The 19,037-nt window shown below is 43.7% G+C and overlaps 1 protein-coding gene across 2 annotated transcripts; it reads right to left on the reverse strand.

Annotated features, from left to right (window-relative positions):
* Positions 1 to 7,340: 7,340 nt before the first annotated feature.
* Positions 7,341 to 18,773, reverse strand: stau1 (staufen, RNA binding protein, homolog 1 (Drosophila)). Of its 2 annotated transcripts, none has more exon segments than NM_001140192.1 (16): positions 7,341 to 8,372; positions 10,209 to 10,297; positions 10,593 to 10,715; positions 11,967 to 12,134; positions 12,327 to 12,484; positions 12,755 to 12,833; positions 13,008 to 13,148; positions 14,846 to 14,989; positions 15,235 to 15,453; positions 15,571 to 15,666; positions 16,019 to 16,193; positions 16,339 to 16,492; positions 16,669 to 16,819; positions 17,113 to 17,234; positions 17,316 to 17,634; positions 18,569 to 18,720. In NM_001140192.1, coding segments are annotated over 15 exon segments (2,106 nt in total). In that variant the 5' UTR covers positions 17,506 to 17,634; positions 18,569 to 18,720; the 3' UTR covers positions 7,341 to 8,275.
* Positions 18,774 to 19,037: the final 264 nt, after the last annotated feature.

Here is a 19,037-nt window from a genome sequence, read left to right on the forward strand (position 1 = left end):
CAATAAATAGAATTTACCACAGGTGGACTCCAATCAAGTTGTAGAAACATCTCAAGGATGATAAATGGAAACAGGATGCACCTGAGCTCAATTTCAAGTCTTATAGCAAGACCCTGTGAGTCTGAATACTTATGTAAATAAGGTATTTATTTTTTATTTTATTGATACATTTGCAAAAATGTCTAAAAACCTGTTTTCACTGTCATTATGGGGTATTGTGTGTTTTTATTTGATAAACTTTAGAATAAGCTGTAATGTAACAAAATGTTGAAAAAGTCAAGGGGTCTGACTACTTTCCGAATACACTGTATTAACAAACTCAAAAGGAAGATATATTGGAGACAACATTAGACAACTACTAAAAATAATGGAAAACTTTGAGAATGCAGGGAAACCAGGGATAATCTTTATAGCAGATTTGAGAAAGTATTTGATACAGTACGTATATAATCTGTTTATAAGTGCCTAGATTTGTTCTACTTTATAGAGAATCTCTCGTAAAATGGGTGAAAGTAATGTACAACAATCCTTTATGTAAAATAATAAATAACGGTTAGTTCTCTGAGAACTTTGAATTGTCAAAAGTTGTAAAATAAGGTTGCCCTTGGTCATCATTCCTATTTATTATTGCCATTGAACTGCTAACTTTAAAAATCTGATCTAATGATGCCAATGATTCAAGTTCTCTCTTGTCCTCAATATTACTGGAGGGGCCTCATTGAGGATCTGGATTATTTCTCCAGTTTCTCTGAACAAAACCCCAATTATGCTTCACTGAGACGTGGCTGAACGACGACACTATCAACATACAGCTGGCTGGTTATATGCTGCACCGGCAGGATAGAACAGCAATGTCTGGTAAGACAAGGGGCGGCGGGTTACGTATTTTTGTAAATAACAGCTGGTGCACGATATCTAAGGAATTCTCAAGCTATTGCTCGTCTGTGGTAGAGTATCTCATGATAAACTGTAGACCACACTACCTACCTAGAGTGTTTCCATCTGTATTTTTCGTAGCTGTTTACATACCATCATAGTCAGAGGCTGGCACTAAGACAGCATTGAATGAGTTGTATTGCACCATAAGCAAACAAGAAAACACTCACCCAGAGGCAGCGGTGCTAGTAGCTGGGGACTTTAATGCAGGGAAACTTAAATCTGTTTTACCAAATTTCTATCAGCATGTGAAATGTGCAACCAGAGGGAAAAAAATCTGGACCACCTTTACTCCGCACATAGAGACGCATACAAAGCTCTCCCTCGCCTTCCATTTGGCAAATCTGACCATAATTCTATCCTCCTGATTCCTGCTTACAAGCAAATATTAAAGCAGGAAGCACCAGTGACTAGATTAATAAAAAAGTGGTCAGATAAAGCAGATGCTAAGCTATATGACTGTTTTGCTAGCACAGACTGGAATATGTTCTGGGATTCCTCCGATTGCATTGAGGAGTACACCACATCAGTCATTGGGGCTTCATCAATAAGTGCATCGATGACATCAACCCCACAGTGACCGTACCTACTTACCCGAACCAGAAGCCATGGGTTACAGGCAACATCCGCACTGAGCTAAAGGCTAGTGCTGCCGCTTTCAAGGAGCGGGACTCTAACCCGGAAGTTTACAAGAAATCCCGCTATGCCCTCCAACAAACCATCAAACAGGCAAAGCGTCAATGCAGGACTAAGATCAAATCGTACCACACCGGCTCCGATGCTCGTCGTATGTGGCAGGGCTTGCAAACCATTACAGACTACAAAGAGAAGCACAGCCGAGAGCTGTCCTGTGACACGAGCTTACCAGATGAGCAAAACTACTTCTATGCACGCTTCGAGGCAAATAACACTGAAACATGCATGAGAGCACCAGCTGTTCTGGAAGACTGTGTGATCACGCTCTCAGTAGCCGATGTGAGTAAGACCTTTAGACAGATCAACATTCACAAGGCCGCAGGGCCTGAGGCATTACCAGGACGTGTATTGAGAGCATGCGCTGACCAACTGGCAAGTGTCTTCACTGACATTTTCAACATCTACCTGTCCGAGTCTGTAATACCAACATGTTTTAAGCAGACCACCATAGTGCCTGTGCCCAAGAACATTAAAGTAACCTGCCTAAACGACTATCAACCCGTAGCACTCACGTCTGTAGCCATGAAGTGCTTCGAAAGGCTGGTGATGGCTTACATCAACACCATTATCCTGGAAACCCTAGACCCACTCCAATTTGCATACCGCCTGAACAGATCCACAGATGATGCAATCTCTTTTGCACTCCACACCGCCCTTTCCCACCTGGACAAAAGGAACACCTATGGGAGAATGCTAGTCATTGACTACAGCTCAGCGTTCAACACCATATTGCCCTCAAAGCTCATCAATAATCTAAGGACCCTGGGACTAAACACCTCCCTCTGCAACTGGATCCTGGACTTCTTGACGGGCCTCCCACAGGTGGTAAGGGTAGGTAACAACACATCTGCCACGCTGATCCTCAACACAGGGGCCCCTCAGGGGTGCGTGCTCATTCCCCTCCTGTACTCCCTGTTCACTCATGACTGCATGGCCAGGCACGACTCCAACACCATCATTAAGTTTGCCTATGACACAACAGCAGTAGACCTGATCACAGACAACGACGACACAGCCTATAGGGAGGAGGTCAGAGACCTGGCCGTGTGGTGCCAGGACAACAACCTCTCCCTCAACATGATCAAGACAAAGGAGATGATTGTGGACGACAGGAAAAAGAGGACCGAGAAAATTCTCATTGACAGGGCTGCAGTGGAGCAGGTTGAGAGACAAAACCTATTACCCCTCAAGAGACTGTCATGATTTGGCATGGGTCCTCAGATCCTCAAAAGGTTCTACAGCTGCACCATCGAGAGCATCCTGACTGGTTGCATCACTGCCTGGTATGGCAACTGCTCGGCCTCCGACTGCAAGGCACTACAGAGTGTAATGCTTTCGGCCCAGTACATCACTGGGGCCAAGCTTCCTGCCATCCGAGACCTCTATACCAGGCGGTGTCAGAGGAAGGCCCTAGAAATTGTCAATGACTCCAGCCACCCTAGTCATAGACTATTCTCTCTGCTACCGCATGGCAAGCGGTACCGGAGCGCCAGGTCTAGGTTCAAGAAGCTTCTGAACAGCTTCTACCCCCAAGCCATAAGACTCCTGAACACCAAATCAAATGGCTACCCAGACTATTTGCATTAACCCCTATTAGCCCCCCCCCGCCCAAACTTTCACACCGCCTCTACTATCTGTTGTTATCATCTATGCATAGTCACTTTATTTATCTCTACCTACATGTACATATTACCTCAACTAACACTCCCCCGCACATTGACTCTGTACCGGTATCCACCTGTATATAGTCTCACTATTGTTATTTTACTGCTGCTCTTTAATTACTTGTTACTTTTATTTCTTATTCTTATCCATATCTTTTTAAACTGCATTGTTGGTTAAGGGCTCGTAAGTAAGCATTTCACTGTAAGGTCTACATCTGTTGTATTCAGCGCAAGTGACTAATACAATTTGATTTGATTTGTACTATATTACAGATTGGGTCTCTAAAAGATATAAAATATATAAATTGCCATTTTGTCTCCCAATTAATGGGCAGATGGTGAAGTCTATGTGCTTGGTGTACATATCCCGGAAAAGTTCAGCGATCTTGCAACTATTAACCTTGATCGAAAACTTAGCAAAATAGATAGAATCTTGAAACCGTGGAGAGGAAAACACTTATACATTTACAAGAAGATTACCCTGACTAATTCTCTAGGGAAGATTACCCTGACTAATACCCTAGTCATATCGTAGTTTACATATTAATTAATTATTCTACCGACTAGAGGAGAATCCTTTTTCAAATCATGCTAGGAATAAAGATTTCACTTTATTTGGAATGGCAAACAAGATAAAGTTAAATAAGCTTATTTATATAATGAACATGAGTTTGGAGGTTTAAAACCATTAAATATTAAGGCATTAAACCTCTCTCTTAAAGTCTCCATTGTACCGTAATTGTATCCAAATTGGTTTTCTATCAAGCTACTAAGAGAGGCCCATCCTATGTTTAAGATCGGGCTCTTTGCCTTTTGCAGATTAAAACCTTACATTTTCAGTGGATTGACAATCTATCCCTGTTTAAAGTATCCTCAAGCAACTAACAACAGTGTATGGAGGTGTATGCTCAATACAAAATAACCAACTCATCGCAGCTCTGCCACAAAATTGGAAGAGACAATAACTTAAAGAAATTAAAGAACTAGTCTGTCTGCCACCCATAAAAAAAATCATAAATGGCTTAAAATGATTAGTATAAATTGAAAAATGTATCAGTTTTACTTAAAGGTTTTCACTCAAAGGTTGGACTGCAATACCGTATCAAATTCAAGTCAGTTCGGAAAAGATTTTTGAAGGCCCAATAACTTGGCATCGAGTCTATGAACTGACATATAAAACAACAATTGACACATTTTACATTTACATTTTAGTCATTTAGCAGACGCTCTTATCCAGAGCGTCTTACGCAGCCATAGTGTTACCAGGGCTATAGAGGTAACATGAAGAAGAAACGCATACTGGTATGTGAAAACAATCAGAATATTAGACTATAAGTCTGAAAATATGAATGGTTTAGGTTTAAATCTTTGCATTGCAAAAGTTAAATTTCAAGCCGTTTTATCCCTATGTACATCAGTTTTATTCATCCCTATTCATCAGCTATTCAGGCCTGGGCAATTCCAGTCCTCTGGGGCCTGATTGGTGTCACACTTTTCCCCCCTCCCTAGCACACATGCCTGATTTAAACTAATTGCATTTTTTTAACTGAAGATCATGATTAGTTGATTATTGGAGTCAGGTGTGTTAGCTGGGGCAAAAGAGTGACACCAATCAGGCCACCGAGGACTGGAGTTGCCCAGGCCTGCATGTGACACGTAAAATGTACAGCTTTAATTAGTTCTTATCCCCTTAGCGGAGCAACGACAACACATACACAGTGTATTAAAGAGAGAGACACACACACACACACACACACACACACACACACACACACACACACACACACACACACACACACACACACACACTTACAATGAAAGGGCTAGAGGATTCCCCCCCTGATCCTCTTACAGTGGGGAACAGTAAGCCTGCTTCACACTGAGAAACCTGAGGCCTAGCTAGGCAGAAGTCCCATAAGGACGGCAGTACAATACTACTGCATCATTTAGCTCATTCAAAATCGTTATTTCATCAATATTGATAATCCTGATAGTCAGTATTTGTGTTCACCAAATTAAAGTATCTGTGTGTGTGTTTGTGTGCTTGTCCATCTGTCCGTGCGTGCGTGCTTGTGTGTGTGTCTGCCTCTCTCTCCGTGTGAGTATGCCTGTCTGTCCTTGTTGTGTGCGTCTGTCTGTCCGTGTGTCAATGCCTGCGTGTGACGATCTGTCCGTGCGTGCATGTGTGTCAACCTGTCTGTTTCCCAGGTGGTGAAGGCCTTTGTACCCCAGATGAAGGAGCAGAACCATGGCCACATAATCACCATCGCCAGCATCCTAGGTCTCTTCAATACTGCCTGTGTGGAGGTGAACCAGGGAGTACAGACCACCTTAGGGAGAATATTGCTGATGTTTATTACCATACATATTACTATGCAACTAAGAATGGTATTACTATAGTTATTAATGTGTAGTGACATAGGTAAAAGGGTAACCTATGGAAAAGTGTTAACTTACAACAAAATAAATCCAAATCATACAGAAATACCTTTGTATGTTACTGTGAGAATATTATAAATGTGTTCTGGGCCCATATTCACAAAGCGACTCAGAGCACGAGTCCCTGATATAGAACCAGCTTTGCCTTTTTGATCATAATGAATAAGATTACATGGACAAGATGGACCTCTGAGCACTCTGAGACGCTAAGCAAATATGGGCCCTGAGTGGTCTTTCTGTTTGAGGCAGGATAAATTAGATTTTTTTTATTTCACCTTTATTTAACCAGGTAAGCTAGTAGAGAACAAGTTCTCATTTACAACTGTGACCTGGCCAAGATAAAGCAAAGCAGTGTGACACAAACAACACAGAGTTACACATGGAATAAACAAGTGTACACGCTCATGTTTGATTTTTTTGTCTTATTTCTTGTTTGTTTCACAATAGAAAATATTTTGCATCTTCAAAGTGGTAGGCATGTTGTGTAAATCAAATGATACAAACCCTCCAAATTTTAATTCCAGGGTGTTAGGCAATAAAATAGGAAAAATGCCCTTTGGGGTGAATACTTTCGCAAGCCACTGTATATATATGGGTGAAACAAGATAAGCATACTATATCTAACATAGTGCGTTTGTACGATACAGCCAGGTTTAACCTGTGTAACTGCACCCTTCTTCCTCTTCCTGCAGGCTGTTGCCGTGGGAGTCCTCCGTGGTGACATATCGGTTCATGGGGTCAGACTAGTGCACGTAGCCTTTCATTGAGAGCAAGTAGAGCTGACCAATGGAGAACCTCCCCTGACCGCAGCTAACTAACTCTCCCTGTAGACTTAGTCTCTACAGATAAAATCTAAGGGTGAGTTTCCCAGACACATAATAAGCCTAGTCATGGACTAAAATGATACGGTGACCATGTTTTTTTTTATTCCAGTAGGTTTAATCTGTCAGGGAAACCAGGCCTGAATGGATAAACAAATATTGAAAATGGGATAAAAACTATATAATGGGGAAATAAAATGACCAATCCCAACTGTACTACTCTTACAGCTTAATGCTTTCCAGTGTGGTCCAGTCTAAGGCCAGCCTGCCTTTGTTACACTTATTATCAAGCTGGTTTGAGAAGGCCATGGCCAACCAACCATGCCCCTCGACTGGTTTAAAGGCAGGCTGGCAACCTAGGTCCTGTTCAGCTCGTTTTAAGAAACCCGAGTTGTGCTGGAACTGCCAGTAACGGTCATTGGCCAGAAATTAAGTCTTGCAGGACAGGGTGGTTGTACCATGTGTTTCTGACAGGTCAATAATGTGTCAGCCATTTGTTTGGCTTATTATACTAAACTGTGTTGATATGTGGTAAAAACATCCACTGTTGTCAAAGTAAAGCCACTGTGTGACAGGTTGGTTGTTCTGTCATTGATATCACATCTGTGTAGGGCAAGACTCGCTTTGGCAGAAACACGCCTGTTGAGACTAGTTTAGGCTTACACTACACATCCAGTCCAAAAAGTACCCCCAAATGTACCTACCTTTATCATCTACCATTTTCTCTTGGAACATGAGGGCACATACAGTAAGAAGAACAAAAATACAACAACTCTGATGGTTTTGTTTTGTGCGTGATAGCATACAAGTTTTACTTACATTTCATGGGGAGCAGAGAGGTGGTTTGACACTGAGGGAGGGACAACAAGGGGAGAGAGGGGGGATATCGTGCTAGGACCGTACGCAACAGACTTATACTGCCCCGACACCTCTGACAGTGGGGACAGACAAAACCACAGGACATCACACACGCTATACTTAGTCACAAAACCTTCGCAGCGGTGGTTGTTGTTATATAGCACTCTAGGAAAACCAACAGTGGCTCGCTAGTTGCATCCTATCCTTCTATGGGGTCCCATACTTCACAAGTAAACGCTATTGTAACAACCAGACCTGGGTTAAAAAGCTATTTTAAATCATTTTAAATACTTTAGCTGGGCTTGATTGAGCTTGCCTGGAGCAATGGAATAGAGGCAAAACGGCAAACTCCGCCCATCTGGCACTCATAAAGCAAACTCTCCAAGTATTTGAAAGATTTAATTCGTTTTTTAACCCAGGTCTGCTAACAACCCCCCAATAATTCCAGGGTCAATGAAGAATAAAACAACATTTAAAAATAAGAGAAAGATCTCATTAACAGAAAAAAAGGGAAAAATAGACAAAACGCTTCTTTTCAAACGCTGATTTTCACAGTTATCATATTAACATTATTCCATCTTATCTCAACATATATATATATATTTGGATATGATGCAGCATTTTTCTTCTATAAAGCAACAAAAAAAGAATGAATGTGCACAATTAAACAAAATCAAGGAGAAAATAAATGTAATTTTTATTCTATCAATCTTGTTTAACTGAACATTTTGGAACATTTAATACAATATGAACACTAGTGATGGTTGCCCTCAGCTTCCTGTAGAAATCTAAAACAGCCTATCAGAACAGTGTTAGTTTTCTTTTAGTGCTTCTTTCAAACAACCAATGGTGTGCGTCTGTCTACACAGTGCCATCCAGAGTCTGTTGTCCCAAGGTGCTTGAGTTAGCCTGTTTGATGAGGAGAGAGTCACTGCCCTCCATGTCCTGTTTACCACACCTACAGAAACCCAACACAAGACAAACAAGTGTTACCAAGTCATACGGACCTAGTTCTCAAGTTGGAGAGAAACTAGGATTTCTGAAAAGCTTTTGGAATGTTTTCGGAGTTTTGCAAACCTAGAAAATAAGACAAATACAGTGCCTTGCGAAAGTATTCGGCCCCCTTGAACTTTTCGACCTTTTGCCACATTTCAGGCTTCAAACATAAAGATATAGAACAATTTTTTTGTGAAGAATCAACAACAAGTGGGACACGATCATGAAGTGGAACGAAATTTATTGGATATTTCAAACTTTTTTAACAAATAAAAAACTGAAATATTGGGCGTGCAAAATTATTCAGCCCCCTTAAGTTAATACTTTGTAGCGCCACCTTTTGCTGCGATTACAGCTGTAAGTCGCTTGGGGTATGTCTCTATCAGTTTTGCACATCGAGAGACTGACATTTTTGCCCATTCCTCCTTGCAAAACAGCTCGAGCTCAGTGAGGTTGGATGGAGAGCGTTTGTGAACAGCAGTTTTCAGTTCTTTCCACAGATTCTCGATTGGATTCAGGTCTGGACTTTGACTTGGCCATTCTAACACCTGGATATGTTTATTTGTGAACCATTCCATTGTAGATTTTGCTTTATGTTTTGGATCATTGTCTTGTTGGAAGACAAATCTCCGTCCCAGTCTCAGGTCTTTTGCAGACTCCATCAGGTTTTCTTCCAGAATGGTCCTGTATTTGGCTCCATCCATCTTCCCATCAATTTTAACCATCTTCCCTGCCCCTGCTGAAGAAAAGCAGGCCCAAACCATGATGCTGCCACCACCATGTTTGACAGTGGGGATGGTGTGTTCAGGGTGATGAGCTGTGTTGCTTTTACGCCAAACATAACGTTTTGCATTGTTGCCAAAAAGTTCGATTTTGGTTTCATCTGACCAGAGAACCTTCTTCCACATGTTTGTGTCTCCCAGGTGGCTAGTGGCAAACTTTAAACGACACTTTTTATGGATATCTTTAAGAAATGGCTTTCTTCTTGCCACTCTTCCATAAAGGCCAGATTTGTGCAGTATACGACTGATTGTTGTCCTATGGACAGAGTCTTCCACCTCAGCTGTAGATCTCTGCAGTTCATCCAGAGTGATCATGGGCCTCTTGGCTGCATCTCTGATCAGTCTTCTCCTTGTATGAGCTGAAAGTTTAGAGGGACGGCCGGGTCTTCGTAGATTTGCAGTGGTCTGATACTCCTTCCATTTCAATATTATCGCTTGCACAGTGCTCCTTGGGATGTTTAAAGCTTGGGAAATCTTTTTGTATCCAAATCCGGCTTTAAACTTCTCCACAACAGTATCTCGGACCTGCCTGGTGTGTTCCTTGTTCTTCATGATGCTCTCTGCGCTTTAAACGGACCTCTGAGACTATCACAGAGCAGGTGCATTTATACGGAGACTTGATTACACACAGGTGGATTCTATTTTATCATCATTAGTCATTTAGGTCAACATTGGATCATTCACTGAACTTCTGGAGAGAGTTTGCTGCACTGAAAGTAAAGGGGCTGAATAATTTTGCACGGCCAATTTTTCTGTTTTTTATTTGTTAAAAAAGTTTGAAATATCCAATACATTTCGTTCCACCTCATGATTGTGTCCCACTTGTTGTTGATTCTTCACAAAAAATTACAGTTTTATATCTTTATGTTTGAAGCCTGAAATGTGGCAAAAGGTCGAAAAGTTCAAGGGGGCCGAATACTTTCGCAAGGCACTGTATATTAAACTATTATTATTATTCAACCTCAATAATATTGTAACATTGGTCCTCATCTGACCTATTAGATGCATGGTCTTACCCAGAGAGTGGTGCATTCGCTGTCCTGTCATTGGTCTGCTGCTGGTGCTGGTCCAGCTCTGACAGAATCTTCAGGATATTCAAGGCAGCCTGTAGACAGAGGGAGGATGTGGAATATTTGATGTAGCCTATATCATCATTTCCCTATTGCTTGTGCCTGTATATGTCTAATTTAGAGCATCAGGGTTGTGTTCAGAGGGCACATGTGAAACAGGGAGGAACTTTGTGAACATGTCCAATATACTTTTTTTCATAGCGATGCATTGCCTTCGACTGCTACGCCTCTTGGGAGACCAGCTTTTTTTTTTGCTACAGTGTGCCCTAATGAACAAGATCCTGGTCTAAACACTAAAGCTCCTTCAGTGTGGATGTGTGCGAGTCTAACCATGTCGTGACAGGACTCCACGTCCTTGCCAATGCCGTGGCTGATGAGGGGGGGCTGGGAGGAGCAGTTGATCAGCGATACAAATTCATTCTTGTTGTTTTTGGGGAAGTCTTTGTATTCCACCTGGAAGAAAAGCAACAGAGGATATTAATACTAACATTAACACTCCACAAAACATTAATATAGTTGTTTCAAAATCGGGGTCACGACCCCAGGAACTGCAGTGGGGTCGCCCAACAACAACAAAAAGGTAGAGATTGTATGGGACAACATACAAACATTTTTGAGAAAGATAATTTAAAAAATGTAATAATATTGAGTAAATATATTTATCAGTTTCTTATAATTTGGATAAGAGATGAAAACGTAATAAATTGAAGGTTATTTGTTGATGTAAAATGGATGAATTTACTGATTTTAAAGTTGGGATGGGGTGGAGTATCCAGAAATTTGTGGGAGAAAATTTTATGTCCCCAGATATTCTGGTGGGGAAAAAATGCGGTCCCCACTGAAAAAGTTTGAATACCACTGCATTAATAAAAAGTTTAATTGTGTGTGTTTTCGTTCGCGTGCACACACATGCATGCGCATCATTGTGTCTATGACTACCTGTAGTCCCTGTACATTAGGCCAGGTAGCTGAGCAGTTCGGAGGGTCTGGACAGGAGCCCATGGGGTAGGTGTTTGTGTGTGTTAACGTACGTGTGTGTGTGTGTTAACGTATGTGTGTGTGTGTACCTGCAGTCCCTGTACGTTGGCTAGGTAGCTGAGCAGTTCGGAGGGTCTGGTCAGGAACCCATGGGGTAGGTGTTTGTGTGAGTTAAGGTACGTGTGTGTGTGTGTATGTGTGTACCTGCAGTCCCTGTACGTTGGCCAGGTAGCTGAGCAGTTCGGAGGGTCTGGTCAGGAACCCATGGGGTAGGTGTTTGTGTGAGTTAAGGTACGTGTGTGTGTGTGTGTGTGTGTGTGTGTGTGTGTGTGTGTGTGTGTGTGTGTGTGTACGTGTGTACCTGCAGTCCCTGTACGTTGGCCAGGTAGCTGAGCAGTTCGGAGGGTCTGGTCAGGAACCCATGGGGTAGGTGTTTGTGTGAGTTAAGGTACGTGTGTGTGTGTGTGTGTGTGTGTGTGTGTGTACGTGTGTACCTGCAGTCCCTGTACGTTGGCCAGGTAGCTGAGCAGTTCGGAGGGTCTGGTCAGGAACCCATGGGGTAGGTGTTTGTGTGAGTTAAGGTACGTGTGTGTGTGTATGTGTGTACCTGCAGTCCCTGTACGTTGGCCAGGTAGCTGAGCAGTTCGGAGGGTCTGGTCAGGAACCCATGGGGTAGGTGTTTGTGTGAGTTAAGGTACGTGTGTGTGTGTGTGTGTATGTGTGTACCTGCAGTCCCTGTACGTTGGCCAGGTAGCTGAGCAGTTCAGAGGGTCTTGTCAGGGGTCCATGGGGTACTAGATGGCCCACACTGTTCTGGCTCTTCAGAATGGTCTCGGCGGTCAGGGAGGCACCAGCGTACAGCAGCTCATTGGCAATGATGGCCGTCAGGGTGGCCTTAATATAATAATAACAATACTGTTTATTTGCATAGTGCTCATCTTGCTAATCAAAGACACATTTACAACAAAATATTGAAGAAGTAAAAGAGAACATCACAGGACTAAAATAAACATACAAACTGTGAGGTAAAAGATAGCAGAGCTAAAATAATACCATGGCTAATTTCACTAAAACAAAGGGACACACCTTGGCAGGGTTGGCCCGGGGACCGTAGTCCTTGTTCTGGTGCCCCTGACTAGGGCTGGCCCCTACAGCCTGGGCCACCTCGGGCACCATGAGCAGGATGCCTGCTGGGAGCTGCTGGTGGCTGAGGAAGGGCAGGCGGTAGTCCTCCTCCTTGGAACCTGAGAGATGGGGGGGGTCACCAGAGACAGTCACGGAATGAAACACCCATGTCATGTAAAAGTATCCCACGTTCCAAAATACTAAATCAGTCATCCCGCATAACACTCTGGGGGAAGTTTGTGGATTACCTATGCTCCCCAAAAGAGACAAAAGGGTTTAAGTCGAGTAAGTAAAATGTCTCATACCACATCCAAACGCAAAGTGTACTGCATAAAACTGAGTACATATCAAAGTATGTGTAGTTTCAACCCTGCGCTTGAACCACTCACCCAGCGACTGGCTCTCCTCCACAGAGCCTGGCTCAAAGAAGGTCACTTTCCTCCCGTCTCCATTTTTCTTCAGTGGAACCTTGGGTCACATGATCAACAGAAAGAATACACGTCAGTTGGCAGCTGAATGATCATTCAAGTCAATACAAACTATCTCTGCTATGTACTACTGGATAGATAAGCATGAGTGGAGTCTAACTAAACCAGTGGTCTGGATGGGATGCCTCTGGTGGCTCTTGGGGACCTACTGTACCTTTTCGTCCGTTTTGAGCGCAGGTTTGTGGGGCTGGGGAACTTTGAAACCTAGAAGCTCCAGCATCTTCTCTGCTGCGTTCTTCTTCGCTACCTTCTTACTGGGGCCCAAGCCCTCCGCACACTGACCACACACCATCACCTGGTGACCACAACCACAGGTCAGAATGAGAGAACCATAGACACTAGGGAGATCTGAGAGAACTAGCCTAGATAGTGTGTATGCCTATGGCGCAGGCTCCACATTGCCCTTAGGCTAGGTGTCATATTGCTCACACCTGTCCAATCCCTCAGACCTACACAAGTTTTAATTTATTTTTTATTTCACCTTTATTTAACCAGGTAGGCAAGTTGAGAACAAGTTCTCATTTACAATTGCGACCTGGCCAAGATAAAGCAAAGCAGTTCGACACATACAAAAACACAGAGTTACACATGGAGTAAAACAAACATACAGTCAATAATATAGTAGAAAAATAAGTCTATATACAAAGTGAGCAAATGAGGTGAGATAAGGGAGGTAGAGGCAAAAAAGGCCATGGTGGCGAAGTAAATACAATATAGCAAGTAAAACACTGGAATAGTAGATTTGCAGTGTAAGAAAGTGCAAAGTAGAAATATAAATAATGGGGTGCAAAGGAGCAAAATAAATAAATACAGTAGGGGAAGATGTAGTTGTTTGGGCTAAATTATAGATGGGCTATGTACAGGTGCAGCAATCTGTGAGCTGCTCTGACAGCTGGTGCTTAAAGCTAGTGAGGGAGATAAGTGTTTCCAGTTTTAGAGATTTGTGTAGTTCGTTCCAGTCATTGGCAGCAGAGAACTGGAAGGAGAGGCGGCCGAAGGAGGAATTGGCTTTGGGGGTGACCAGAGATATACCTGCTGGAGCGCGAGCTACAGGTGGGTGCTGCTATGGTGACCAGCGAGCTGAGATAAGGGGGAACTTTACCTAGCAGGGTCTTGTAGATGACCTGGAGCCAGTGGGTTTGGTGACGAGTATGAAGCGAGGGCCAGCCAACGAGAGCGTACAGGTCGCAGTGGTGGGTAGTATATGGGGCTTTGGTGACAAAACGGAGTGCACTGTGATAGACTGCATCCAATTTATTGAATAGGGTATTGGAGGCTATTTTGTAAATGACATCGCCGAAGTCGAGGATCGGTAGGATGGTCAGTTTTACGTGGTTATGTTTGGCAGCATGAGTGAAAGATGCTTTGTTGCGAAATTGGAAGCCAATTCTAGATTTAACTTTGGATTGGAGATGTTTGATGTGAGTCTGGAAGGAGAGTTTACGGTCTAACCAGATACCTAGGTATTTGTAGTTGTCCACATATTCTAAGTCAGAACCGTCCAGAGTAGTGATGCTGGACGGGCGGGCAGGTGCAGGCAGCGATCGATTGAAGAGCATGCATTTAGTTGTACTTGTATTTAAGAGCAGTTGGAGGCCACGGAAGGAGAGTTGTATGGCATTGAAGCTCGTCTGGAGGGTAGTTAACACAGTGTCCAAAGAAGGGCCAGAAGTATACAGAATGGTGTTGTCTGCGTAGAGGTGGATCAGAGACTCACCAGCAGCAAGAGCGACATCATTGATGTATACAGAGAAAAGAGTCGGCGCAAGAATTGAACCCTGTGGCACCCCCATAGACTGCCAGAGGCCCGGACAACAGGCCCACCGATTTGACACACTGAACTCTATCAGAGAAGTAGTTGGTGAACCAGGCGAGGCAATCATTTGAGAAACCAAGGCTAAACCAAGTGCCCTAGGCTGAGAGCATGGGGTTGATTTGGTCAAGAGCAGGTAGTGGTAGGCTATGTGCCAGGCCCAGGGCCTCCTGTCTCACCTGCATAACAAACTCCCTGCGTCTGGGCAGCCCCCTCTCTGTCAGCATGTTGTACTCTGGTTCCTTCTCTTTCTTAGCCTGCTGGATCTGAGCCAGTCTGCTGATGGGGTTCATGCCCTGCCCATATTCTGGACTGGTCTGCAGCTGGAGGGGGATGGAGAGAACAAGCACAAGATCAAACATTCCTATAAAACAATTTTCCAACCCTGCAAAAGTTTTCCGCATCACCCCTCCTCTCCCTTCTGTTGCCCTTTAAGAATTAACAATGGCCTTCTTAGAAGCCCTTGTTCTTTTTTATGATGTACAGTACTTTTATTCACTGCCAGCTAGGAAGCAAATTTCCCATCTGCCCTCTATTCTCCCTGACCTCATCACCCTGGTCCTCTCACCTTAATGATGGACTTGGTCTTCTTCTTGATGCGTACTGGCTGCATCTTTTCCACACAGGGGATCAGCTGGGGCAGTCTCCTCAGTTCCTCCAGCACGGCTGTAGCTGCCAGCTTCTTTGCGATCTTCTTACTCTTGCCCTCGCCCTCACCACAAAACTCCCCCACTGCCACACGCACCATGAAGCTCTTCATATGGGGAGGACCTGCCTCCTTCAGAACCTGTGGGAAGAGGTAAGGGAAAGACCATTAGAAAGGTATATCCTCAGGGGAGAAAACAAAATTAGTTCCACTATATAACTGGACTGTTAGTTGAGCCAATGCAGGACCAAAGCCTACCTCAAAGTTGACAGGCATGTTCCTCTTCAGTGCGATCTCAAACACCTGGCTGATTTCTGATTTATTGAGGTTCTCTTCAGTGTCTTCTCCATTCATCTGAAATGAAATAGTTTGTGTCAAAACATTCTATCTGACAGCTGTGTATGTTGCAGCAGAGTGATTATAAGATGCAGAGGAATTGCTCTGTGTGGCAGTATTGAGTCAAATATGTGCCCTTCATGTTGTGAAGCAGACCAGTGTAGTGATCCATGTAGCAGGTGTTGCCCTTTGGGAAAAATACCAGAAATGTTCCCAAACTTTCATCCAACTTTTTCCAGGAATTCCAGTTAGAGTATTCCCAGAAACAGAAAGGAATAAGTAGGGACTGTTCCAACCCTAGTGTTTTCTCCCCAGTTCTGACCCCAGGCAGTTCTGACCCCAGGCAGTTCTGACCCCAGGCAGTTCTGACCTCAGGCAGCTGCTGCAGCAGTATGGGCTCCTTCTGCAGAGTCTTCAGGGCCTTGGAGGCAGCGTCGTGTTTGGCGAGCTGCCGCGTACGCCCCTTTCCGTGGAACTGCTGGCCCCCGATGTTCAGCTCCATGTGGTACAGCACCGGCCCCACCGGGGGAAACGGGTAGTAGTACCTGACCACACACCGAGAAGACAGGAGACGCTCAGGTATAGCTTTTACTGACTGACTTACCTAATCATGCTGGCCTCCAATAAACGCCTGGGGTATTAATTGAAGTTTTACCATAAATACCCCCCCAGAAAAACAAATGGACGTACTGTTGCATGGAGCGTTGGTAAGGCCCCGGGGCCCTGATGTTGTAGTTGAAGCTGGGTGGTCTCATCCCGGGGTAAGGGTCTATGGGCTTGTACATAGGCTTCATCCCTAGCTTCATACAGAGGGAATTCAGCTCCACCGTTTGCGTCATGCAGTCTACTGTGGTAGTACACACACAGACAAAACAGAAAACAGAACACATTAAAGAACAATAGGCACCAAAACTTTAATGCACCTAGTGATCAAACTCAAAACCTATTTAATGTAGATACTTAATGCCACTGACTATGAATGTTTCCCTATCATGATACTGTGCAACTCAAAGTGATGACCTGTGTTGTTGCGGGTATTGTTCCTCATGCTAGGTTTGGGCATTGTGGTCTGGGCCAAGGCTGTGGCAGCTGCAGAGTGCTGGGCCTTCTTTATGCTGGTCCCCTCTGCCTCCCAGTGCTGATCCCCTAGTGATAATCGCACTGAGAAGATCTGGGAGAGTAAGGAAACAGAGACAGAAGAGAGAAGTAGATAGGGATAAATCTCTGTTATAAGTATTAAAGAGCAGGAAGGTAGACATAAAAAGCACACTGATGACTGATCTTTCCAGGCTTGTGTTCAGTTGTCACAAAAGGCCAGAAATGGTGTGGCACTATCTGAACTTGTCCAACAAGAAATATTTGTTTTTATTTTCAGTTGCAAAACCTTTTGCTACAGTGAGTGTATCCTTATAAATACAACCCGAGTTTGCTAGTGAGTTACCAGTGGCTGGGTTGTTGAGTTACCTTGGAGTGAGCTGGTCCTTGCTCACAGAGCAGCTTATACTCAGGTTGGATCTTATTGAAACGGGCTAACTCATTCACCAGACACATGGGGGTCTTCTCTTTAGGGTTTGCCATGTTAGATACTAAAAACAAACAAACAAAAACAGATAAGCCCATTGAGAGAGACACACAGACAGCTTTGACACACACTCACACACACACACCTGTGGAGGTGGGGCTGAAGGGAGTGGCTGAGCCCAAGGGCAGGGCTGAGCTCCGGAGAGGGTGACTGGCGCTCTCAGAGGGCAGGGGACTCGAGGCACAGGGGATGCTGTACCCTGGCTGGGGCTGAGACAGCTGCTGCATGGGGCTGGCAGCAGCGCTGGACATTGGGTTACCCGGACACTGGAACATACTGGCTGGTTGGGTTTAGGTGAGTCAGGCGGTAGGCTCAGGTTGAGTTGAGGTGGGTGCTTTTCAGTGCAGCAGAGATAGACGTTTAGGGTTTATTTGATTTTGAGAGGAGTGACTGCAAAGCTCTCCCTGAAAAGAGGATAACAGAGAATGGTATAGTTTGTTTTGGGGTAGCTTGTTAACTGCATTTTGAGATGCCACATTCGCATCACTACAACAAAGCCCACTGTCAGTGCCTTGCACAACTGGCTTTCAGGGGCCTTTGTTGATCCAGGCCAGCAGTGACAAGACAGAGCAATTAATACGTTGCAACACCTATGCATGAAATGGTTATAAGGGTGCTGTGATTTTGCATCAGACATAAAACATGAATGGATTACAATACATCCAATACAAAGAACATTCGAACGACAGCTATTGACCTGCAATATGGCTAACATAGTCAGTATAACTTAATACCAAACTTGGTGAGAGGACAACTTTAGAAGATAAGTGTGTCGTTTGAAGGTTCTTTGTAAGGCGTGTTCCGCTAGCTACAACTTAGCTAACGGACGTTAGCTGTCTAGCAAGCTGGCTAACTTCGTTTCATATCACATAACTTACCTACTAACATTAGTATCTAACTACTATAGATGTATTTTTTTACAAAACGTGAAGTGTCATTGATTAATTCTGGTTGTCTATAGACAAATTCATGCGGTTGTGCCATTTGTTTACACGCGTGTTAAGTACCGGTAGATAGCTATCGAACCTAGCCTAATATTACGCTAGATATGCAAGTTATCTAATTATCGAGGCGACGTCAATACATTTCACACTCATGGCGTTTGTATTTGAATTTTAAATGTGCTTTGAAAACATAACTACAGTATAGTTATATTTTGCAATGACACGTTTGCATCCGGCATAGCTACCTCTGAAGCACTGAGCTTATAAACGAACGATCCGAAGCCGCAAGCTTAGCTATCTAACGTTAGCCAACTCCTGCAGCAAATCATGTTTGGCTAGCATTTAGCTAGCGCGAGACGCTAGCTAGTCAGAAGAGTCATCTAATAAACCTCACCTCGTTATCTTTCTGTGCAGTTCTTAGTTATTCCATTTGGATACGTTGCTTAAGTGTTGTATTGGTTTGTTTTTGCGCCAGTTGTGTAGGGTTTCCGTGTGATTTTGGATCAAAATGTTTCTAGTGAAGAGGTGGGGGAAAGGCAGACAAGGCAAACACTAAAGAGAATGGCCCAATCTTGGCTGTCTCTTCCGGGAAATGACATCGTTCAGCTAGGAGGATGTCTGCCTGGAAAGTGGACTATTTTGTAGCTAATGAATGAACATATTAGATATTTCATAGTATAGTCATGTCTGTTAGCCACAGACAAGCACATCCATAGCTCCAATAAAGGCTCAGAAACCTTTTGTGAAGACAACATATGAAAGTGGCCACACCTAGGCCTGTATTTTATGCGGGATATCTCCCGTTATAAGCCTTGTGGTGCATGGGGTAATCAAAACAGACAACACAAATGAAACAACCATAA

This window comes from Salmo salar, chromosome ssa22 (genome assembly GCF_905237065.1).
Source record: "Salmo salar chromosome ssa22, Ssal_v3.1, whole genome shotgun sequence".
Taxonomy (NCBI): domain Eukaryota; kingdom Metazoa; phylum Chordata; class Actinopteri; order Salmoniformes; family Salmonidae; genus Salmo; species Salmo salar.